General features: G+C 35.6%; 2 protein-coding genes across 5 annotated transcripts in view; one reads left to right on the top strand and one right to left on the bottom strand.

The window, feature by feature from the left end:
- The window catches only part of GPATCH2 (G-patch domain containing 2), a 193446-nt gene extending 168615 nt beyond the window's left edge, over window positions 1-24831 (bottom strand). For 2 of the 4 annotated variants that reach the window (XM_008685668.2, XM_008685667.2), the window contains exons 1-5: window positions 24467-24825; window positions 13672-14388; window positions 8295-8356; window positions 5107-5289; window positions 4561-4640 (exon numbers count right to left, since the gene is read on the bottom strand). In XM_008685668.2, coding sequence (XP_008683890.1) covers window positions 4561-4640; window positions 5107-5289; window positions 8295-8356; window positions 13672-14388; window positions 24467-24522 — 1098 coding nt within the window. In that variant the 5' untranslated portion in view covers window positions 24523-24825. Of the gene's footprint in view, window positions 1-2875; window positions 4434-4560; window positions 4641-5106; window positions 5290-8294; window positions 8357-13671; window positions 14389-20417; window positions 20538-24466 lie in introns of those variants that run through there. The other 2 variants (XM_008685669.2, XM_008685671.2) reach the window with 2 other exon arrangements.
- An 87-nt stretch (window positions 24832-24918) lies between these two features.
- Window positions 24919-26506, top strand: part of SPATA17 (spermatogenesis associated 17) — a 169263-nt gene continuing 167675 nt past the window's right edge. The window contains exon 1 of the mRNA XM_008685733.2: window positions 24919-24998. Within this exon, the coding sequence (XP_008683955.1) occupies window positions 24931-24998 (68 nt within the window). The 5' untranslated portion in view covers window positions 24919-24930. The remainder of the gene's footprint in view (window positions 24999-26506) is intronic.

Raw genomic sequence — 26506 nt, 5'->3', positions numbered from 1 at the left:
CTATAGAAAACAATGATTAATTAGGATGCTTAGGGGTAGGATATCTTGGCTAACTGAAATGCTATGCTTAAGTCAGGTTAATTGGATTCACTTTATAAGTACTACACCCCAAAACGGATCCTCTGATGGATCATTATTCTGAGGATTATTCACTCTGAACTGTACTTGATGCAAAAATTCTGGAAATACAGGAGATTCACCCTGCATCTCCTGGATAATGGTCCCAGAATATTCCTGAGAATTAATTATCGTTTGCTTAATTCTCCTAAAAGAGGTAAATACTAGAGGCAATAGTTAATTCCTTTCAACATTAAATTCTCAGAACTGTGACTGCATTCACCTCTCACATATATGGGCAAAATTATTTTTAAAAATCAGGGGCGCCTGGGTGGCACAGTCGTTAAGCATCTGCCTTCGGCTCAGGGCATGATCCCAGCATTCTGGGATTGAGCCCCACATCAGGCTCCTCTGCTAAGAGCCTGCTTCTTCCTCTCCCACTCCCCCTGCTTGTGTTCTCTCTCTCACTGGCTGTCTCTTTCTGTCAAATAAATAAATAAAATCTTTAAAAAAAATTATTTTTAAAAATCAGGTAACTCTGGACCAAAAAACCTCCTAAACAGTGTAAGTCTTTCTGCGAATGTATGACCTAATGATTGAAGGTTAGTTAGGGAGAGGTATTTAGAACAGTTTTCTACTCTGCAATTAGGGTTTGAGATTTAATGCAGTGGCCATCGATGTAAAATTCATTCAAAATTACTCTTCACAGACCGTATTAAAAACAACGGCTGGCTCAAATGTAAATGAAATATAAAAGAAACATAAAAGGTTGCAACATAAAGTATTTTAAATATTAAATATAAAGGCATATCATATATAAAATATGAAAAGGTTAAAAGATTCTGCATTTTGACCCAGAATACAAATGTTCTCTAAATCATGAGATTCTGTATTTAGTATATCTAATAATAGCAGTAAGTATCATTTATTTAATATATACTATGTGACAAAATGTTTCTGGACCTATGATGTACAAATAACCTCATTTAATCCTGATAATACTTCTGCAAATTAAATATTGTCTCTATTTAACAGAAACAGAAGATGAAGTTCGATTTGTAATTAAAAGTAAAAAGAACCAGAGTGGGGATTCACCAAGTTCAGAGTTCAAAACCTCTAACTTTTCTATAATACCACTTTGCCCTTGACAAAACTAAATAGAGTCGATCCTCATTACTATTTGAGTTCCACATGTGCAAATTTGCTTACTCACTAACATTTATTTGTAACCCCCAAATCATTCTTTTTTAAAACAATTTTATTTTTAAGTCATCTCTCTACCCAATGTGGGGCTCGGACTTCTACCCCCGAGATTAAGAGTCACATGCTCCACTGACTGAGCCAGCCGGATACCCCGCTCTCCAGTCAGTTCTTGTAGCACTTCCAGGGTCATTCAGGAGCAGTGAAAAATTTGTCCCCTGGTGCATGTGTGCATTCCCTACTGAGGTCAAAGACAACAGTACGCATTCCTGTTTCAGCTCTAATACTGTACACAAGTGTCCTTTTTGTGGTTTATTTGGTGCCACATTTTTCACAGTTTTGTGTTTTTGGCTGGCAATTCATTGTTTTAAATGAACCCCAAGCACAGTGCTGAAGTGCTGACACGGGTTCCTAAGCATAAAAAGGCCATGATGTGCCTTGAGGAGAAATATATGCATTAGATCAGGTTTGTTCAGGCATGGGTCATGAGGTCATGGTCATGGTCATGAGTTCAACGTTAATGAATCAACAATATATATTATTAAGTATGGTGTTTTTAGACACAAAGATATGCAAAGAAAGGTTATGTATTGATCGACTGATAAAAATGTCGTGACCAGAGGCTCACAGGAACCTAACCTGGTATTTCCCTTAGGAGCAATTGTTCAGTATTTGCCAATTAGTGTTCAGGGCGACTTTAGAGAACATAACTATGGTGAAAAATGAAAAATCCAATTGAAAACTTTTCCCTCAAGAACGTATCCATTAATATTTCAGTGAAAGATTCTTCTGTCATTTTCTTCAAAGGTCATCACTATATCTGTGCAGTCATTACTCATCTGCATAAGAGAAAGGAAACTTTTGCTGCCATTCTGTTTCATGGGTTGTAGCTACATGTGTTTGACTTTGCTCAGAAAATTAATCTCTCTTCAAAGAGATCTGGCTTTCCGGTGTGAAAGTCTAAGGAATTAAATTTCATTCTTATTCCTTGATGTCATGGGTACTGTTTAAATATGACTGTTTTGTGAGATTATGATTTTTAAGACTAGACTGTTACATACAGTATGGATGAACAAGCAACAACAACAACAAAACTTAGCAGAGGAATTTAAAAATATCAGCACAAATTGGAACTCTTACCTTTCTTGTCCAAGTCAGATATTTTATTGAAAAAAAAAAAATTACAGTACTTAAAAATCCAAACAAGGACAATTCAGGATCGAAAGAAAGAAAACCTGAAGGAGCCCACTGTCTTCAGTAAAATTTGAATACAAAAAAATGTAGACCAGGAAAACAGTTTATGGCCTAATGCACTAGTTCCATGATAAACACACATATATAGTATATCTCCATCACGTGAAACTTAATCACCTTTTTACAATTTAGAGAGGGAAGGCAGCTTTTACTATGGTTAAGCCATGTATCATCAATACCATGAAGCTAGCCTATCAGATGTAATAGCTTCTATAAAATACCACAGTGAGATTGCAATAAGCCTAGAAAATGGGCTACAAATCCCAGCTATGCTCAAGCAAGCAGTGAACCAAAAATAAGAATAGGTAAAACTGAACCAAGAACTAGATAGCATTCATCTAGATTCATGATTGGTAAGGCAAAGTTCATAGGCCAAGGTTTTAAAGTGACTTATTCAGATCTAAAAGACAGTCATTTTACAAAATAAAATAAAAGCATTTATGTAATTCAGAAAAAAAATCATGAATTTTTACTCCAGACGACATAGCACAAAAAAGCTTACTTACAATGACCAAACACCACATTATTGTACCTCTAAAATATCACTTTAAATATGCAAAGGTAAAGATACTCAAAGTTGCACTTTATCATATTTAATCTCTCCAGTTTAGACAAGCAATCTAAAAGATGTCACACACTTTCTGCTTAACGCATTTTCTGAAATCTTTCAGATTGTAATACCTTTACTTTAGGTAAAAGAAATGTCAACTTTAAGTTTCTTTCCCAATCATCATATTTAAGTTAGCCATTAAATGCTGAATTAACAATTAATCCATACAACAATATAAAAATACAGGTGTTAAATCACAGTTTTCATCAATTATTGGAACTTAATAAAAAATATTCATCATTTTAATATACCATTTCGAAGAATTCAAATGGCCTGAACGTCGTAGAGTGTTTAAATTACACCATCAATAGAAATGTTACATTTCCCCCTCTGCTTGTGAAAATGAGCTCATGCAAGTATTTCTGACACTCACGGTGACACACATGGTCTGCCAAGGATGTGCAAGCAGATCTCACTTTTAAACATGACAATATGATTCAGAGGCATACAGTATTAGTTGAAATACCAGCTTTCACATGATTTCCATAAGCTCTAAGCCAAAATAATTTTGAGTGGTTTCAGGTATCAGACAAAGCAGATAATTTAAAAAGTAATAGTAAATGATTCTACTAGCACAGACTAGTTATCACTGTAGTTAGCTTAAAAAACTAGGATGATTTTTTGTAGTACAATGAACACTATACTATAAAATACAATAGGTTTGCAATACAGAGCAGATTTTCCAAGAAAGCAAAGTGAACAAAACAAATTCTAGTAAAGATTATCAACCTTACCTACTACTCATCTTTAGCCCTTGTTAAAATACCCTGAGTAAAATGCAAATATTTTAAATAATGCTGGTTATATAAGACTTCTCTAAAAATGAGCCATAAATGTCAATGCATCATGTTTATTTACAACAGTCAGATATGTAAAAATTAGTTCTTAACCAGTCACAATATAAACATTAAGGAATACTTATGTGAGATCTGGAAGTTTTTCATTTCCTAGCTTTTGTTAGCATTTTGGCAAAGCAAGTAATACACAAATGGATTCAATGTAAAAAAAAAATCATAAAAAGAGAAAAATATATAAAATTTACAGTAGTTCTACCCACCCTGGGCCAACCTAGATCCCTAGAAAGCCTCCCCAACCAGGTTCACTTCTGACTAAAGGAAGAATACCAGTCCTCCAGCAAAAACAGCCCCATCTTTTCATCAAAGAGGCTCTCACTTCAATGATATTCCTCCAGGGGAAGAGGACAGGAGCCAGGTTCCCTCGAATGTCATTCCCCAGATGTTCAAAACGTAACTAATTTATTAGCATTAGAAGATTTGGTTTATAGGGGAATCTCACTGGTCCAGTTTGTAGCCTACAAAAAAATGGATTATTTTTAAGTATAACATTAGAATATGAATAAAGGATGAGGATGTGGCTTTTTATTCCATAGAAATGGATACATTTCCAAACATGACAATTAAACAAAAAAGCATGCCTACCATTGAAGTTGCGGTCCCTCCTGATTTTTTAATGTTCTTGGAAGGCATTCCATGAAGGCGACTGAGTCTGGCTTGGAAACCTGGAAAATCAAAGTCCTCAGTTTAGGAGATTCTATGATCATTGTTCCTATCAATACAGAATTCAAAATAAGTCGGAGGTAGGAAACATCTTGAATAGTCGTGGGGAAAATGCAAAACACCCTTAAAAGATCTGAAGCGATGCCTAGTAGGGTTCTAATGACCTTAGCACACAACCACTGATTATTTAAGAATTAGGGTATTATTCAGGGCTTTTCTTTCCTCTTAATTGACCTTTCTAACATTTCAATATTTTCACAATGGTCCTAGCAAAGACTGAGGCAAGTCAACCTTTCTAATAATTAGAATGTGTGCATAATGTAGTAGCTGAATTACTGTTGGACATGTGTCTTTACAGCATCTTGTGTTTAGATGCTTTCGTTACCATTTTAGCCTATCCTCTTTCAATGGCTACTCCTAGATTCACTACATGCCCACCATATTCAACAGTCAGCAAGTGCTACTGACCTCTTCTTCCGGGATGCGACATAAGAGGGAAAGAACCAGTTAAGATACTTTCAAAGACAGGATCTGGTAAATTTTTGTCTAGCTCGGTAGGATCTTCCTTTTCCCACCAGGGCACAACTCCAGTGATGCCACAGGCTCCACCTGATTCCTTCTCATAAAACCAGTCACTTTGCTCATCATCACCTGTGCAAATACAAGAAATCCCCCAAAGATTCAGTTTTATTATCCTTAATACACAGGGTTATCAGATTTAGATTTAAAAAATGCAAGACAGCAATTAAATCTGAATTTTAGAGAAAGGATCTTTAATGTAAATATCTAGTACCTGCACAAAATTTTTAGTATGTCTAACTACTGCACATGGGGCATACTTATACTAAAAAATTATTTATCATATATCTAAAAATCAAATTTAACTGGAGATCCTGTATTTTATCTGGTAATCATTTACATACTCTATAGAGAAAACTTCTTATTCTAGACCATGGCTTCACTAAAATGTTTTTTAACATTACAACAAGAACCGTCATCACCAAAAAATAAGCTGTTATGTGATGTATGTTATGTATGTTTTAGAACCAATTAAAAAATGTGAAAAACAATAATACTGGTTAATTCTACGGCAAAAACTGTACAAAAATCCATTTAAGTTACTATCCTTTCCAAATGAAAGAGAAACAAGCCTTAATCTCCTATAGTGAATTAAAAGTATAAAACTGTAGAACCCGTTCTCTGCAGCTGATAATGGTATATAATTAGCTTAATTTCATGATTTGTATGGAGTGTAAAAGGGGAAACGATCATGAACAGATGTGACTAAATGAAATTAATCTGATTAAGTTCATTAAGAAATAGTTGTGAAAAAGTTGATTTTAAATGAAAAGTGACAATACCATGGAGTTTACAAAGGAACTATGCTGGACTACAACAAGCAAGGTATTTCTAAAACAGAACACTATCCGTAGTAAGTTGGACTTTTGGGAACATCCACAAGTGTAACCATGGAGAAATGATCCATTTAAAAATCAGTACTGGTGAATAGACAGTATTTTGTTTTTAAAACAAAATGTGAATCAACAGTATTTTGTTTTTAAGACAGGAATAAGGGGGGAAAAATACAGAAGAAGGCAGATGGCTTTTTAAAAATAAGTGACTGGGGCGCCTGGGTGGCTCAGTCGTTAAGCATCTGCCTTCGGCTCAGGGTGTGATCCCAGGGTCCTGGAATCGAGTCCCACATCGGGTTCCCCGCTCCGCTGGAAGCCTGCTTCTTCCTCTCCCACTCCCCCTGCTTGTGTTCCTCCCTCTCTCGCTGGCTGTCTCTCTCTCTGTCAAATAAATAAATAAAATCTTTAAAAAATAAAAATAAGTGACAAATAGCTTTTTGAATATGATCCTAGATTCACTAAAGTCTTCATGATTCTCAGAAAAACTACTAATTCTGGTTAAGAGGGTGATCACAACTGTCATAAAGTTGTTCCTTTAACAGAAAGAGATTTCTGATTTCTAAAACTCTTATTACAAATATTTTTAAAAGCAAACTAGAAAAAAACCAAGGCTTCAACTGAAAATGACTTTATGGGAAACAGGCATACTTCAAATTATGAGGGAGTGAAAAGTTTTATTGCAACTGAGGATTTAATAAAAATTAATTTAAAACAACAGGCACAATTCAAAGCACAAAAATATTAAATACTTTTACTGAGAATTACATTAAAATTTCCTAGAACAGGTATAGGCACAAGAAAAGAAAGGGAGTCACTTGAAACTAATTATCCTAGATCTTAATTTCAATTGAGACGTTATAGAAAAATGAGGTTATTTTATTTTTGATGTAATACACAACTTTGTTCTTAATAGGGAAATCAAATAGTTAAGGATTAAGAACTTGGGCTCTGAAGTTAGTCAGACCAATTAGAATTGCAGTGTTTTGTGACTAAGGAAGGTATCTCTCGACTCTATGAGCCTAGGTTTCATCATACTTCCCAAAAATGAATCTCCCAGGGTTTTCTTAAGAATAATATGAAATAAAAGAGCCCAAAGTAAATTGAACAAAAAAATGCACTTAGAAATGTAAAATATAATAAGCTCATAATAAATGCTAGCATATTATTCTAAACCATTCAAAGCTTTTCAAAGATGGACTTGTCCAAAAGTTATTTTTTAAAGATTTTTCATTTCCTTTCATTACCAAATACAAAATTTCTAATAACTTTGAGTAGACACACGTATTTCAACAAGAATTTAGGTATATTATCAAGGTAGTCAAACTCACCCTGAGCCCCGAGGTTCTAACATATTTCAGCAAAGTCTATGGTCTTTAAAACAGTATGCACCTATTTATCTGCAATATACATGGGTTTGTAAGTAAGCCAAAACGAATGATCATTTATTTTACTCTACCGCCAAGAGGATGAACAGATTAAGAAAAAAATAGCATAGGTAGTTATTATTTCCTTCTTTTTTCCTATCATTAGACTATTTATAATTTAAAACAGTACATTTTGGGGTTTTCCCCCCCTTAGAACTTACTGATTTCCTCTAAAGATTGTCAAGAAAGGCAGATAACATTTGTAGGTATGCCTCCTGCCCCCTTATTAAGGCTTTTCCTATTTTCTTCCCAAATAGGGAGTTTCAAAATAATGCCACGTGAAAGTGTGAAAAGCTTCAGGGAACTTCAAAGATGTAAAAGATCTAAGTTGTAAGACATGACTGTTTAACAGTTTACAATATTGAATTCATGAAAACTGCCTAATTACTTACAAACTAGGGAGGATGAATAAACGTCACGGCTGAATAAAAATGACAAATGACTTGCCAATCCACCTTTCTCAATGCTTACACAGTACTAAATACATTTGGAATCAGGTGGAGAATGAGAACCAGTGTTTTGTGAACTTGCTCTAAGAAACAAAATTGAAAAGACTGAGGTATGTAGAGCTTTCTTAAGGAAGATAATCCTCCCTTAATATTATTAGCTCCACTTACCAGCTTTCAGAGATAATCAATTACTTTAGGTCATGAAGACAGGATACCCTTCGTAGTATAAAAAAGAACTAAAGCCCATCCACTACATGGGTGTGTGTAAGGTAAACAGACTGCCATCATTAACTTAGGAAATAACTAGTCATAAGCACAACTTTAAAATGAAGACATTTTCCCAAAGGAATAAGAAAATAGCATTTCAGTACCTTGTCTTCCCTCATCATTGGTAAATAAACCAGCATCAGTGCTGCTGAGACTGCTGGAATCACTGTAATAAGGGAAAAGGAAAAAAAAAAAAAAAACAGATCAAAAGAACAATTGATCTCTCAGTCGTAAAATTTTAAAGAGACATGGCAGCTCAGAGATGAAACTTAAGCCTGACAAAGATCTGAAAGAAAATAAGATGATTTTTTTTTAATCAAACTACAAATATTCTGGTTCCATTAACTACAGAGCATATTATTTTTGGCACATAAAACCCCAGGAATCTAATGGGACCCTGACAGTAAGCCAGATGTGACTGCAACGAGGTGCTGACACAATTGATGCATTTTATTATCTGCTTTCATCAAATGCTCACTGCTCCTTTCTTATGCTGTGCAATTCAGCCTGAGCCCTGAACACCACTGCTCAATAAAATGGGGAAAGTCTCAATCAAAAGCAGGCTAAGCCTTTCTTCAGCACATGAAATACAAGGGCCCGGAATGAAATTAGTTTTCACGACCACATTTGCAAATATTCCGGAAAAGACATTACTTAGGAATTCACAACAACTCTATCACTTGGCAAGGAAGAAAAAAGTTTACAATGGTAACAATCCATTAAATCTCTCTGAGCAAAAACTGAGCAAAATACAGAATATTGCCAATATTAAGGTGGGGTATGTAAAAATAAGTTTCTCCAAGCTTCTACAGAAGTTTGAAAATGATACAAAGTCGTATTTCACATACAAATGAAAACAAATAGTAGATATTCGACTGACATGAATTGTCACTATTAGTTCTATTAGAAGCCATGCTTATATGAAAATCTAGTTAGTTAAAAAAACCACAAAAACCAGATTATGTAATAAGAGGCTAGGCCTCTAAAGAAAATTGATAATGTTCTTTAAAAATTCTCATATACTCTCTTCTTCCTGTAATTCTTAATTTAAACCAATCAGGAAGTTGCCCCAGGTGAATTTTGTAATACTTTTCTCGTTAACATGTACAACCCTGTAAACTGACTTACTAAACAAAACTAATCTGTTTAAAAAAAGTAATCCGTTTTAAAATATTTAAATTGAGAGTTTAGGATTAAATAAGTATAGATGAGATCTAAATCCCTAGGTTTTCTGAATACAGAATATCATTTCAATTATTTGATTTTTAAAAGATAAAAAAGCATAAGGATTTATTAAATGGTACATTTTCCGAAGGAACTCTAAGTTAGTACCTTTTTCTTTAACTTTCTTCATGTTAGGAGAATGTATAAAAGCTCCCTATACTGCACAAATGTTAATGAAGGAATACTTTCCTAGACAATCACATCCATAATTTCTTATTTATAAACATGCAGGCTCTCCTACGCACAGTGATGTCTGAGTATTAGAAACACTCTGGAAACTTCATCTTTTTGCTATTTAGCTGTCCAAACTCTGTTGACTTTTTTCCCTCTCTTCTGTGATTGCATAGTGCTTTCTTGTCTGCCTGTATCGACACAACCCTAATACAGGGCCTTATCCTACATACCCTGAGTTTCGATTCTTTTTCTGAAATCCTTGAGGCAACATGTATGTAAAATTCACAGTTTTTCAAATTTTGGAAAGATATGTTCTAAAATGCCTAAGAGGTGTCTGGGGTAGCACTTCAGAATCAAACCTATTAATGTATTTTTTCAAATAAATGAGGGAATATCCACATTAAATCCAGGTCAAGCCAGGTCTGGCCACAAATGAGTTAGTTGTTCACAGTTTTCAGACTTCAGATTTACAGATAAAGGACTGTGAAATGTGAAACTGTGCTCTTTTGGGGGGGGGGGTGTACAATGGTCTTCTAATTTCTGAGTTCAGCTTTACCTCTTTCAGAATTCTACAACCAGGCTCATTGCTTATAAATATAACTTTGCTGATTAAAAATATGACAAACTGGATAGGATCCTGGAACAGAAAAAGGACATTAAAGAAAAACAGGGAAATTCTAATGAAGTACTGACTTTTGTTAATAATGCATCAACACTGGCTTATTAATTCTGACAAATGTATCAGAGTTAACAGCAGGGGAAACTGGGTACAGTGTATACGGGAACAGGATATGCAGAAAATCCTCTGTACTATCTTTTCAACTTTTCTATAAATCCAAAAGTATTCTAAAAGAAAAAGTTTATAAAACATGCATGTATCTATGCATATATATATAAACTAAATAAACTTTTCTATTAAAACTCTAAAATTACTTCCCCATACTTGTTGGATTAAATAGGGACTTCAAGGCTCTGTATGGATGAGCCCTACCTAAATTCTTCCCATCCCAATCTCTAGTCCTTTTATTTATGCTTTTTCTCTGACTCATATCACAATCTTCTCTGTCTTCTCTCTGCCTGCCTACTCTTTTTTTTCTTAAGATTTTATTTAAATTCAAGTTAGTTAACATATAGTGTATTTTGAGTTTTAGGGTTAAAATTTAGCGATTCATCAGTTGCATATAACACCCAGTGCTCATTACACTTAGTGCCTCCTTAATGACCATCACCCAATTATCCACCCCCCACCTCCCTTCCAGCAACCCTCAGTTTGTTCCCTATATTTAAGAGTCTCTTATGGTTTGCCTCCCTCTCTGTCTTTATCTTATTTACTCTTCTTAAAGGCAGAAGGAAATCAGATCCTCCCCCTCTAAGAGCAGCTTAGTCCCTAATGATCCTTGTCTTCATTTGGGATCTTTTTACATGGGTTTTAAACAATGTTTCCTTATTTATATTTCACCTCATTGACATCTAGCTAGTCGCTCCAAGTAAATCATGTAGTTGTTAGTATGTTCAATAAATCAGAACAAGAACTTCTATGGAAGCAAGGCTTTTCATTTTCAGCATCTGACAGCCATTATGGCTTATCTCCAAGGACACCTCTTCCCACTTTTTTTTTAGCATGATATATTCCAAAAATGGTTGTCAAATTAATGTTTGTACACTAATCCGAATCCTCTGGCCCAATCTGTTCATTTCCTGTATTTTTTGTTCTTGAAACCAACACATCATCTGAGAATCTTCTTTCTCATTCATCCTCCCAAATACAGTCAACCTTCCATTGATTTCAAATCTTAAAATTGCTCTCCTATTTCTTTTCCCTCTAGTACCACTGCCATAATTTACCCCTCACCTAAGGATGGATTCGAGGTCAGTCAAAGCTAAATAAAACATTGTTACTGAGATCATGTGCCTTGACAAAATGTGAATCAATTGAGTTTCTTCATTATTAAAAATTCTTCACTGGCTTCCCATTACTTACATGATGAAATCCGAACTGCCATAGCACACAAGGCCTTCAAGACATGCTTACTGCTGTAGCCTCAACCACCATTTTGTTCTAGTAATAATCAATTACATGTACTTTCCTAAATACGCCACTTTGCTTCATAAGCCATGCCTTTGCACAAGCTGTTCCCTCTACCCAGAAATGCCATATCTGTACAACACTCAATGCTTGATTAAACTGCAGCTCCTTCAGGAAGTCCTCCTTCACCAGTTCGTTCTGCTCAGCACACTTCATTTTCATCATTTGCTTATCTCCTAATCCAAACTTTGGGTCTGTAGGCAACAGGGTCTATCTTACTTAGTAATCTTCCCACAGAAGGAATATGCATTTAACTCTTAGGTGACAATAAAAATAGTTACATAGCTAAGTTTAAAATAAAAGAAGGGGCACCTGGGTGGTGCAGCTGGCTAAGTGTCCAACTCTTGGTTTCGGTGCGGTTCATGACCTTGGGGTTGTGAGATGGGGCCCCAAGTCAGCCTCCACGCTCAGCACAGAGTTAGCTTGGGATTCTCTCTCCCTCTCCTTCTGCCACGCCCCTGCCCCAGCGTGCTCTCTCTAAAATAAATAAATAAACCTTAAAAAAAAAAAAAGACCAATAAAATAAAAAATATTTTTAAAAATTATTCTGGAGTGAAAACATCCTCTTTGTACCTGGGCTGTTGACTGCTGGGTAGCCTGATCATACTTAATAGATATTCAAATATTTTTTACAATGAAGGAAAATGAAGAGTTTCATCTCACTTTTCTTCCAGGGTAGGTGTCTGTCAATAAAAGGCAGACCTCAATAAAAGAAGGGCTTGGAGGATCAATCCAAAAAGCAAGTAAACTGCAAATAATCCAGAAATGGACACTTATCTCCACGGCCACACACCCTTCCTCTGAGCAACTGAGCAAAATAATCACTTTCAAGTCAAGCTAAGTGGTCCTCAGTCACAAGGGCCCAACACTACCATACAAATAATTTTCATCCTGGTATAAAAATGCCAACTTTTTTTTGAAGAAAAGCAGATACCCTAAACTTTTCAAAGCCTTCTGAAACTTTTTTTTTTAATTTTGAGCAATTTTTACTTCTTCAGAAAAATTACATAAGTAGCAAACCATCTCTAATAAAGGGCCCATCCTATAAACTTTTACCGGGTCTCATTCGTGTTTATAATCATATTTATAAGCATATATATAGTTATATGTTGTTAAATAAATATACATATATTAAATCCATAGTTCACAATCTACATGATAAAAATGATGCCAATCTTACAAATTAAAATCAAATATTCTTTCCCAGTAATTTTTTTTTTTCTGGATCATAGTTCTGTGTTTGGTTTTAAGAACATGCCTGAAAGGATGAACAGTATCAATACTGATTTCTCATTTCCTGCAGTAGCATTAGTGCTGTGTAAAAGAAAAATGATCACTTACCTTTTGACGCTGTCAAAAAAGTACTCAACAATTATCATTGTGGTACACCTGCTGTCTAGAATAAATAGATTAGACTAGCTGCCAAAGGATCATTGTTTTTCTCATTTGTCTAATGACAAGATCAAGTGTTTTTAGACTACAAATTAGGTTTTACAATTCATAAATGATCAGAATTGCCAGCAATCTACAGACTTCTTAAAATATCAAGCCATACACAATGAAGTGGTATCAACTTTTGATTCTTAAGAACCAAAATAAACTGATGAATTGTGACACTAAAAAGCACCAAAGGCTAAGGCTCTATAATTAAACAAATAAATAATTATAAATCCAATTCTAAGAGTTACAAATGTGCTGTTATTCAAAAGCACATTCATTCCCATTGAAAACCCATTTTCTTTTCTCTTTTTAGCTGAAAATTAAGTCTTTATAACACAATCAAAAGACTTAGTGTAAATCAAATAAGCAATTTTGTTTTGTGCTAAACATCGTAAATTATAAGGAAATATAACCACGGTTAAACAGTAATATATTATTATATTTTATATTATTATAATTTATAATTATTTTTAAATAGAATTAATTAAAATACAAAACACATTTAAGCACAAACAATGGAGACACATATTTTTATACTTAGAGAATATAGAAGTCACCTTTCACTCATGAGTTCATCTGAGACTTTTTGCTCTTCATAGTCCATTTTGTCCTTACTGGTCTGGCTTATTTCCTCACTTTCTAAAACTACTCCTTCATCTTGGATTTTTGGTCCTTGTCTAATTATTTTCAATTTCCTTTTTTTGACTTTGTTCTTGGTAAACTCTTGATATTGATAAGCTCTATCATTGTCCATGTCCTGATCTCTACAACCTTCAAGGGGCTGGGTCATTGTCCGTTTGTTAGAGATGTCCTGTGGGAGGTCCACTGCCATGCGTTTTACCTTTCTCCTTCTGCGCAGAGTTCTGTTCCCAAGGTTGTCCACGGCAAAATCCGATTCGTGCCATAGAGGTCTTTTTCCTCGTACATTATTGTTTAAGTTTGATGATGGCCTGCGCTTAGCCACTAACATTTGGTCATCAGAGTCACTATGGTCTTTTTTATTATTATTGTGATTCTCTCTGTAGTCTTTGCTTGGTTCTTCTAAACTAGAATCAGTGCCTTCACTTAAGCAGTGGCCAGGCTCCCATGGGTGATGAACGTTATATGACCTTCGTTTTCTCCCTCTCCTTTTCCTGGCCTGGCGTTTCAGAGGACAAGACATACTTCGAGAATGATCGCCCGTTTCAGCAAATCCACCTCGAGCTTGCTCTGAGCTCTCCTCCAATGCGGAGACAAGATCATGAACCAGTTCTTCCATGGTTCGACTGAAATGCCTACATTTTTAAAGAAAGAAAAAAATTAAAGAAAATACTATTAACTGTATTAACCTAGTTTATTACAGCAGACAATTCACTCTAAGTCAAAAATTAAGTTATTATAAAGAAATGTTTAAAAGTGATTTAAATTTTCTATCCAAGATATATGTTTTAAATATTCTGACTCATTTTTAATTTCCTTTTCTTGTGTAAGTTCATTTATTAAACATAGGAATTACTTCAAGATACAGTAAGCATAATATCAGCAATGATATATCCCAGTAATTTCATATTTTTACTGTGTAATTATGGAAAAGTTACTTCTGCTTGAATCACTGTTCATTAGTCTACTCCTGCCTTTTCCCTAGATTTCCTAGAACAGATAGAACTTTCTTCTTTTTTTTAAAAAAAGATTTTATTTATTTATGTGACAGAGAGACAACCCAGCGAGAGGGAACACAGCAGGGGAGTGGGAGAGGAAGAAGCAGGCTCCCAGCCGAGGAGCCCAATGTGGGACTCGATTCCGCAAAGCCGGGATCACGCCCTGAGCCGAAGGCAGATGCTTAACGACTGCGCTACCCAGGCGCCCCCAGATAGAACTTTCTCAATCCTTCCTCCAACCGCTTCTCCCCTCAAAGATTTCTAAATGAAGAAAAAAGCTGCACAATTCTCTACTTACCACATGCTCTGCCCAGTCACTACCATGAAATGTGAGGGAGATGGAAAAGACAGGTAATTTCAAGATTTGTAATATATGTAAAAAAAGACTTTAACCAGATACTCGGCATATATTTAGCATGTATAACCACACTAATCTCATAATTCAATCAAGCAGAAACTATGTTCTTATTCAAACTGGAGCCTCACTGGTCTAAAGTGGCCCATCATTTTTCTTGTAATTCATTCTCGCTTTTTGTTTTTTGTAAAAAGAAACAAAAACCACTGAACTATGTATGTTGCCAGTGAAAAAATTATCCACTTGTCAGCTAGGATAAATATTAAGCATTCTTGGGACACCTGGGTGGCTCAGTCGTTAAGCGTCTGCCTTTGGCTCAGGGCATGATCCCAGGGTCCTGGGATCGAGTTCTGCATTGGGCTCCCTGCTCTGCTGGGAGTCTGCTTCTCCCTCTCCCACTCCCCCTGCTTGTGTTCCCTCTCTCGCTGGCTGGCTCTCTCTCTGTCAAATAAAGAAATAAAATCTTTAAAAAAAATAGTAAGCATTCTTTAGGAACTTTTATAAATTACACTGACCCTTTCTAAACCCAACTCCCAAAGATTCTAAATCAGTTGTTGATGGAGTGCCCAAAATTCCGATTTTAACTTTTAAACATTATAGGTTAATTTGAATATGTATTTTTCTTATAAAGATCATGAACAATTATTTCTGAGTTCCAGAAGCACCTAGGGATCAAAGTATTCCCAACTACAGAGGTCTATATAATTTATAAGTCTACAGGAGGGGTAGGCACACTTTTCCGCAAAGGGCCAAATAGTAAATATTTTAGGCTTTGCAGTCCATTAGGTCTCTGTCATAACCATTCAACTTTAGCCACTGTAAGGTGAAAATAGCCCTAGGCAAGACATAAATGAATGGATATGGCTATGTTCTAATAAAATTTTATTTACAAAACTAAGTGATGGCTGGCCATAGTTTGCTGACCCCTGGTTTATATAGTCTCTACAGTCTATAATTTTAGGCATTTGCAAGTTCCCTATGATAACTTTTAACTTTGTCTTTTTATTTTAACAACCTAAGAACAAACATACATTGTGATTCAACTGGATTTACTACTTATAAGATGATGTACAGCTTCTAACACTATATGGTAGGCCCATTTTTAAGTGTTTTATATGCATTTGCTCATTTCATTCTCACATAATAACCCTAGAAGGTAGTATATGAGACAGAGACATTAAGGGCAATTTGCCCAAAGTGACACACCTAGGAAATGGTAGAAACAGGCTTCAAACTCCAGCAATCTGGTTCTAGAGCCTGAATGCTCAACCAAGTACAGCCAAGAACAGCATTTTAGTACTACAAAATTCCAATATCCAGTTTGCATTTTTGTTTGAGTGATGTAGCAGCAGGTGGTACTATTTTAATTGTTCAGACAGATTTAATATACATCTATGTAAAGCCGAATGACTCAGTCAGGCACTACATTCTTTTGAACAGAAAAAAGGAATGGAAGACCTGAATCAACACAAGGCACAGGGCAGTAAAAGTGAAGGTGTGTTGAATCTGAAGAACCAATGCTGCCGCCATCAGTAAAATGTACACTGTGAGCAATTAACTAAATGGACATAGTCTTCCATTTAATGTGGGTTTGTATTTTCCAGATCTCCTTTGGCATTCTGAATGAATAAAAACCTATATGGACACACATTTTTTAAAAATGTGGTGATTCAAATATATATTTTAAATAAACTCTGGAGAAGCACTAAAAGGGTCCTATATATTACTCAGGACTTCGCATCTGATTACAAGAAATATGCGTCACATAAGAATTAACTAACATTAAGCCAAAAGAGGGGCTACAATTCTGACTACATCGATAATCCAATTTCTCCATTGATAATCCTTTTCTCCATTACCTCTACATTAATAATCACCTTTTTGTTCTCCTTTTATTACAACAAATATTTTGTTCATTTCCTTTAATACTATTTCTTTGGAAAAAACGTAGTCTGAAAGACCTATTATCTCTGCATATAATATTGCACCTTTAATAAAATTCACTGGAAGCCAGTTTAACATGTATTATAATAAAGATCCTTTGTCTAAAAGAAGACTCAGTATCATCGGGTTCTCAAGTAACTTACTTTTTGAAGATTCAGTTTTCTTATCAATGGGTGAATGACTAGGTCTAAATATTAATGTGAAATTAACTCAACACATGAATATAATCTCCAACTAAAATTGCAGATTACTTTGGAAGTTATAATCTAGTGCTTTACTTTAGAAAAGAAAATGTGGTGGTCCTAACATTAGATAAAGGTTAGCAATCAGATTCAATCGATTGAAATTTGTCTTCAATTAATTTCATTTAGAAAGTGTTGCTGTAACAAACACAGCTTAAGAAAAAATAACTGATAGCATTCCTAAGAATGTAAGCAAATCTTCTTTATAATATCATTAAAATTGTCACCTTACTTGATTTTATATTGTTTTTCTTGAGAAAATTAAATACCTTAAAAAAATTTTAACTAGAAGAACCCAATTTATTCCATGATGCTACTCAAACAGGAATCAGATATGACTATCAAATAAAACAAATACGTTAAAAAAGACTTCTTGGGGCACCTGGGTGGCTTAGTCAGTTAATCATCTGACTCTTGATTTTGGCTCAGGTCATGATCTCAGAGTTGTGAGATCAAGCCCCATGTCTGGCTTCACAATGGGTGTGGAGAGTGCTTGGGATTATCTCTCTCTCCCCGCCTCTGCCCCTCCCCTCTCTCTCTCTCAAAAAAGCAAAACAAAACAGAACAAAAAACCCCCAACTTCTTAAAAACCCCATAAAAACACAGAAAAAAATACATTTAACATAGGTGCCATTCAGAGTTCAAATCACTTTTTTCCCCTTCAGTTTCAACTAACCAGATTCCTGCAAGTCAAAACCCCTGTTAACGAGCCAATAATATTATAGTCAGTCAGTCAAGCTGCTTCACTTATATCTCTCAGGGAAAACTGGCATTAACTGGCCTCACAGAAATAAGGTCATTATAGCAGACCATCACATCATCAATAGCTCATTTATTTCCTTGGCAGTTACACTGAAGATCATTATATGGAAACACTTTATCTTCAAGATATTTTCTTAAAATAAGATCTTTCCTTTGAAGAGGAAATCTGGAAATATACAACTTTCTTGTATAAAAACCTGTTTATTAGCATTCATAGTTGTAAATTAAGTTATAGTAAAATTCAGTGAATTACCACTTAGTTAATTTGAATAATAGTCACATTTATAAAACAATTTCTCTTCATTTGGAATTCAATGGAAATGGTATCTTTTGAGAATAGTTTGCATTGGGTATAATATCTAAGAGAACCGTTAACTAATAGTTTTCTTAAAATACTCCAGATGAAAAGAATTAGATTGTAGTCCCACTATCTATATAAAGTTGGATTCTGTAAAAGGAAATGACCTGAGTAGATAAGCACTTTGGTTTTATGTAGGCGGTATTACATTACATCATGTTTCTGGTTCAAGAAGACTCAGGAAGCTGCCTTAGTCCAAACAACTGTTCATATGTTCCCAAAGGACTACCAGTTGACTGACAAAGCAAGGACTCTCAAATAGCAGTCAACAATGTATAGGCAGGCATAGTAGGAGATGAAGCCCAAGAAAGCCCCCAAAACTGATCCCCCCAATAACTAACAGCTAACTACTCTATCAACGATTACTTTTTGAAGACTCTCTTAGCAATAACTACTATTCCTAAGAGGATAAAATATAGCATCTACAGAAAAATTAGGGAACAATTTCCTTGCCTGGACACCGATAAAAATTACATGATAAAATGAGAGATGTGTGCCTACTGAAGAAACCCAACAAGTTCATCAAAAAACAAAAATCTTTCAGATATAACAAAAAGGGTAATTGACTACAACTGTCACATATCCAGATAAGGGAAAAGAAATCAAATATTCCTTATCACCTAGTACATGGTAAAATTCTCCTCTTCATCTCTGTAAAATAGATTATTTCTTCTACAAAGTTAAGTAACTGGCAGTAGAGTGCTAAAACGAAGTTAAATGTTGCTAAATCCAACTGCTTAACTGGCTTTTAAAAATTTAAGGAAATAGTCATTTATGTGTTAGTTTCCGTATGATTAAAAACTCAACGTGTACAAAAACAATGTACGAGGAGGTCCTGGTCAAGAGCTATGCTGATGAATGTATGCTATGACTGATCACAAATTTAAGAAAATTGTCTCGGAATTACATGTCTCGATATTCATGTTAGCTTTTACTTAAGAAAGGAAAGGTTGTTTGGTCATAGAAGTACAAATTACAATTAACACTTAATAGTGTAGATCATGACAATGGGTGACTAAACATGCAACAGTGAGACTTAAAGATGCCACATCAAGGGCTAAATTTCATGAGTAATTCAACAAAATATGATCTGTGAGAATTATTTTGACTAAAATTTCTACTGCTCATGAGAATTTATAAATTTTCTTCTTTAGTGGTAATATATTTGTCAAAATAAATCTTTATCACAGCCTAGTAACTTATTAAATGATCAGAAGAATTGTTTCCTTTTATGTATCTTGGAGAAGGTCATCTTAGGAAAAACACAATAACTCTAACATTAAATGTTAACAGTTAAGCTAGTTTCGAAATTCCTTGACCTACCTATTTAAACCATTAATCAGAAATAACCTTTTCTCTCTCTCTCTCTCTCTTTTTTTTTAAGATTTTATTTATTTATTTGAGAAAGAGAGAGCCAGCCAGCAAGAGAGGGAACACAAGCAGCGAAGTGGGAGAGGAAGCAGCAGGCTCCCAGCGGAGCAGGTAGCGTGATGCGGGGCTCAATCCCAGGACTCTGGGATTACGCCCTGAACTGAAGCTACCCAGGTGCCCCCCTTTTCTCTCTTTTTGAAAGAGGTAGCAGGGAGGTAGGGGAATGTATCTTACTATGAAACATGTAAAGAATTATAACTCTACATTAACACTAGGCAATGCATATGGAACAGAATTCTCTAGGTTGGGGAAAAGACTGGGAGGAACCTATAGAGAACAAGAGCTTTAAAGTCAAATCTATGAATCTGAAGCTAAATTTGACTATATTCATTCATCAGAGGACCCTCAACAAATTACTTATCTTCTATTCTGTTTATTCATCATAAAAATGGTATAATTGCTACCTCGAAGGGATTCTGTGGGATGAGAGTGGATACTTATGTGTGAGAGCAGTTATTTCATCTTTCAACAACCTCTATACACAAATAAAGTGGTCACTGACATATCAAATCATTTTGCTTTTAAGGTAGAACCACACTATGAATCCTGAGGATATCATAATAAAAGCACAGACCTTATCCTTTCTGTGTTCTTGAACCACTCTGAATCACGGGGAGAAGTGGAATAACAGACATTTGCAAAAATCTTGCAGGCGGTTTCAAGAAATCCATGTACTCCTTAAAGATTTAAGGATCTTAAAAAAAAAACAAAAAACAACTAAAAAACAAAAAAAAATCCTGTGTATCTCAGCTTAATAATATACAGATATAAGAAAAAATAAATTATAGAAAATCACCCTTCCAAGTTAAGAGTCCCAGGTTCTTACCAAAGAAAAACTCATTTACCATAATGGGCGCAAAAGCTCCACTGACTTGCACTCAACTGAGGTGCTAATGGCAACTGCTATTTTGTCACTTTTGTTACCACAGAACACCCAGAAAGCTTTCTTTCCTCCTTAACTAGCAATATGGGGGGGAAAAATCATACATGGCTTTAGAAAAAAGTATTAATTCTACTTTCCAAATAGTGATTTAATAAGGAAAGATCATTTATTATTTAAATTTGAGAAACATTCTTCTGATTTTAACTTCATTTAACGACTTCAAGAGTCATTCAAAACTTCTTATACTCTAATCACTTTCGAAATGTAAACGACTGAATAAGAAGCTGCCTACGTGAAATAAAGTCAAAGTCTAAAACAAACAAAAATAATTTAGCATCTAAAAAATAATTCATTCCAATTCTTGTCAACATGCATGTATTAGAGCATATCTAGGCAAGTTTCTAATATGTTCAAGATGAGTCTCATTCATTGCTCATACATGGTAACGACTCAACATTTATTAAATATATAATATATTCTGAATTCCTAGAACAAGAACGAAGACAACTTCATATTAATTACAAGTATCTAGCATAATGCTTGACAAATAACAGATCTGCTGGACAGACAGACCAATGAGACTAAGTGAAAGAAGGAATAACAGGAAAGTAGTCTTCACTAGAAATTTAGACAATCCAGATTTCAAATTTTCTGCCACATTAACAAGCCAGACACTCTTAATTTTTTAGCTCAGTAAAAAGATTTCCAGCTTGCCATATGTAAAAATGCTAAGAAGCTATACTAATATTAATGAGTTACTTTGCCAAAATCACACTGGCCGTTGCTTTGATTCCTCATTGCTGAAACAGAAACCTGACTCAAACATACCTAATAGGATGGCATTGACCTCAAGATAAAAGACAAAAAAATAAAATAAAATAAAATAAATTAAAAAATTTAAAAAAGCACATTTTTCCTTATGCAGTTTTTTAGACCTAAAGATTCAAATACTAAATAGAAATGAAACTCAGAAAAAAGAAAAAAAGATCCAGAATCAATATACTTTATTTTTTAGGGCTTTTTTTTTTAAGCAAACCACATAAATTTAAATAAATAGTTTATTTCAATGTATCAATAATTCAGTATCTTCATTATCAAGGACTTACTTGTAAAATTTATTTCAACCTTTAAAATCTTAAAAACAAACCAGAAATTGACTTTAAATATAAATCGGTAATAAAGTAAAAAGTAATAAAAATCTATATAAATTATAAATGATTAGTCCATTATATGAATCAAATTTTAAAAGGAAGGTTTACACTGTAAGTACCAAAATACTTGTGCTTTTTGGCCCCTAATTTCAAAATTGTATGTGAATGATGAGGCAGGAAAAGGAGACAGACACTCAGCTATATTTTATAAAAACTGAATATAAACCACTTACAAGAATAACTCGCACAAAAAATATATTCATTTCCTGACATGCACAAGATCATAGGATTTTTATTATTTAATTGTATAAAACTTGTCTTCTCTAGGAATAAAGTACAAAATAAAATGTCGGTTCTATTTTTCAACAAGTTGTTGAGAGATAAAACATTTACTATTTACCCATTTGGTGTCTAAAAACTGAAAATCGAACCTCGACATTGGAGAAAAAGTTGAAGTCAAGATGGGAGGTAAATATAACAGGAATTCTAGGTTAGTTAACAAATCTGGGCATATTCTTTCCAGTTTAGATATTCCTGTAATAGCGTATCGTATTCAGACAAATACCAGGATGGTTAAGAATTGTTTTCAGATATACCGGAATCATGCTGCAAATATGGTATTTGGGCCAGTTATTTAAACTATATTTGCTCCTGTTTCACCGTTTCTAAAATGCAAAATACCAACAGCACCCATCTAAAAAGATTTACATGAGATATATGCCCATAAAACCTGGCACCAAGTAATGACTCAGTAGTAATATCCCTAGTAGCACCAAGATTTCATAATTGGGATAAAACATTCACTCATAGTATGGTAAATGTCTGACCAATGAAGGAAAAAAGAAAATTTCATTGAGAAATTCCCAGTAATGGACAGATAAACTAGAAAATCAAGGTTCCAGTTTTCTGGATGGAAAGTGTTTATTCTAGCAAATCAGGCATGATTTTAAGAATTTCATTCAGAAACATTAAGCACTAGCAACTATGCTATACTCTGATGCTGTAAGAAAGAATGAATTGTATGCTGATAATTGAAAATAAGATAAGCACTTTAAGAGAACTGAAGGATGGCTTCTCTGTATCATAAGGAGGAGCCTAACTATAATTTGGGTAGAAGGTGAAAGGGAGAGGAAGTCATACTTCTTAATCAACTAGTCACCTATTGTACAAGTCAGTATCACTACAGCAAGAGCAGACCAATCCATATAGCACATTTCGTCTCGCTCCCTTAACAAGGTATTGATTGAATGGTGAAACATTAAGAAAGGTACCTACTAGATTACTGGAGAGGAAATTCAGGGGTAATGGAAATGTCCTATATCTTGTTTTGGGTGGTGATTACACAGTATATACAACTGTCAAAACTAAATATACTAAACACGTAAGAAGAGCTTTATTTTATTCTAATGCCATACGACACCATTAAAAAAATAAGGCTCATTTAAAAAAGTACTCCTTTTCACTGGAAACTGTGAGAATTTAAAAGTATAACCAAATCTATCCCCATAATAAAATAAACTACAGAATGATCTAATCTCATTCAAAACATCTGAGGCAAGATACTCTTTTAACTTTTAGTGATAGGTGATGCAAAGAACATCTCTGAGATCCCAGACTACGAGAATCCCTCATGGTCTCATTCACTGCAGAATCTTAAGAGTGGACATACATTTTTCAGCCATAGTTCACCTGTTTTTCAAAGCTTCATGTTTGACATTGTCAGTGGGAAATCTGCTCCATTGTTTGACTGCTTGTTCTATGTATGCTTGGAGGAAAAGGGCTTGGGGAAAAATAGGTCTGGCATCACAGAGTTTTCAAACAGAAACCCCAAATCCAGCTTCTAACTCCAGAATGTGCATAGCAATTTTGGACATCTCACTTAAGTATTCCGTGCTCGTGATAATCTCCTATCACAGGACTGTCATAAAGATAAAGCGCATTAAATTTGTGAAAGCACTTTGAAAAGTCAAAGCAATTATTCCTAAGTGGCACTGGTGATGGGGTGCCGCAGGCGTAGTCAAACCCCAAACCAAATCCTGGCATTTATATGTTCTTAGGGAACACTCATACACATCTCATTTGAACTAGAATGGAACCTTCAAGGGACACAACAGGTAGGTCACTCCCATTGCAAAAAAAAAAGGGGGGGTGGGGAGGCGGTCTCTTCCAGACTAAACTTCCAGAACTCTAGAATTCTGGGATTTGATCTTCCAAGACACGTGGTATAATCCACTAAATTAAAAAAGGGAAGTGAGGGAATAAGGCCTATATTAAAAGAAATTCTTCTGTCCCTGGCCTTGTCAACAATCAACGAAGAAAGGAAATGCTCTCGAAGTACAGAGACCTTTACTCCCCAAATATCGTAGAGTGTTAGGCAATCAGCAAGCATTTACCGTATTCCTTCACAAATCTTTAGCACACACCTCAACGCCTTCCTCAAATCGCTTCCATCCCAGGCACGAGAGAGAGCAAGGCCTAAGTGTCTTCAGATCATCCATCACAACTCCCTCCCCCTTCCATTCCAGGTCCAGCGGCCTCCGGCCATCACCCCCTTTCCTGATCTCCCAACCCCAGGGCCTCCAGCCTCACCAGCTGTTCCCGGCGGCTGGAGCTCCGATCGGTTGGCGCCCGGCGGCCCCGAACATTAACGACACCCAGGAGCCTGGCCTCGAGGCTCAGGCCCGAGAACAGTCTCCAACTACCACAGCACCAGTGACTTCCAGAAGCAGTTCAGCATTTTGAGCTGAGCTTCCGGAAGCAGACGGGAGGCGGAAACCGGATGCCCGGAGCAACCATTACCTCTCCTCCCTCCACCGCCTTCCTCGCCCGGAATCGCCTCCTTTTACTCACAGAAAAGAGAGAGGCAAATCCCAGGAACTTTTTCCTACGCAAAATTTCTTAATTTTCTTGCTAGTATTCTGCAAACTGAAACGGGGTGGAAAATAAAAGTGGAGTAAACGAGAAGTGGAACCCCCGGGGCTGGCGTTATGGTTTAGCCCGGTTGCCGTGGAGACCGATAGTAACACCCGAGCTCCGGCAGGCGCCGGGAGGCTATGGCCACGTTAGCTCGGCTGCAAGCGCGGTCGACGTTCGTGGCACAGCAGTACTACTTCAGGAACAGGTAAGGCGTCATCGGGGGTACGGCGCGGAGGGCTGTCTTCACCCCAGCCAGGTGTTCCTCAGCAGGAGTTTCCTAGTAATAAAGTTCCTGAATCAGTAAATACCACCCACTTCTCCCCTTGGTTTGTCTGCCTGAAACTTAATTACAAGTTTAAAAGTAGTGTGACCATACGGGGGGATTATAGATGGGAGTGGGCGCGAGACGTAGTTACCAGCTTGAGAGGATTTAAGGAACAGCCCACTATAGATAAGATTGTAGAAGTGTTTTTCTTTGACGTCATCACCTCTCAGTTTGATGAAACCAGTGTCCTCCCTGTCGAAGTTTTAGTAGCCTGACTGGGTTCACCCAGGCTCCTTAGCTGGATGAGCTTAGTGTGTCTCCCATCTCCCTTGGGATTGAGCCTCCATTATTTCACAAATATTGAACTCAACTGTTCTAACGACTCATTTGTCTTCCCAAAGTGACAGTATCTAAACTATTCTGATAAGATAATCAGTATCAATATGTTAACTAATAGAAGAGGAATAAGGAAGATACTAGTAGCCTGATCCTTCTGTCTACACCCAAACTTCTCCCTGGGGGAAGAGTTTTGTTTTGATGATGGCTTTCTGGAAGCAGTGCCTCTGGGGATTTTCCAACTTAAGGGAAACAGTGGAAGAGTCAATTAGATATTGGCAGCCTGTAGTGAGATGGCTGAAAAATATGTCGATAAGACAGGATTTTGCTGAGCTGTTCTTAGTCTAACATTTGTCTCCCCTACCACATTCTTACAGCACTGTGTATTTCTTCAGTACTTAATCACAATTCAATTTTACATTCTGTTTGGACATATCTGTCATGCCTCTTAAACGAAGTGGGGAGTGTCTGTTTTTTGCTTATCATTTAGGTCTCTAGTGTCTGTCATAGTACCTCATTCATGATAGATGCACAAGAATTCTTTGTCTAATAATTCCATAAATGAGTCTTTGAATCAATCATTAGTCCTGGTTTAAGTAAACTACTAAAAATTGCTAAAGATAGAAATTATTTATTATCTCTGTATTACTATAATGATAGATAAATACCTTATCCACTTACTGAGCATTCATTTAGAGGATGTGTCCGATGTTCATGACCTACCTATATAAAGAAGTAAACTGCATCCCTCCTGATGTTCACAGCCAAATGTGGAATGTAAGCATTTAAAAAGTCATTACAAGAGAGTAAGGATGAACAGGAAGTGAAACAACTAATATTTCTTGAGCATTGATTATATGCTGGGAATTGTACTAGGAACTTTTTCATATGATTCTTCATTTGGTTATCACAATGTTACAAGTTAATGTATTAATCTCTATTTTTAGAGCTCAAGAACACTGATCTAGAAGAAGGCTGGTGAAGTGCCATAGAAATGCAAATAGACATTTTTTTCCTGCAGATTTCAATGTCAACTTTTGTCCCCATCTCCTGGCTTTTGACAATGGGTACATTTCCCCCAAATTGGAGGTTACTTGGAGAATAGAGGAGAG

This window comes from Ursus maritimus, unplaced genomic scaffold (genome assembly GCF_017311325.1).
Source record: "Ursus maritimus isolate PB19 unplaced genomic scaffold, ASM1731132v1 scaffold_2, whole genome shotgun sequence".
Lineage (NCBI taxonomy): Eukaryota > Metazoa > Chordata > Mammalia > Carnivora > Ursidae > Ursus > Ursus maritimus.
The sequence above is the reverse complement of the archived record's forward strand: the minus strand, read 5'-3'. Positions and strand labels throughout refer to the sequence as shown.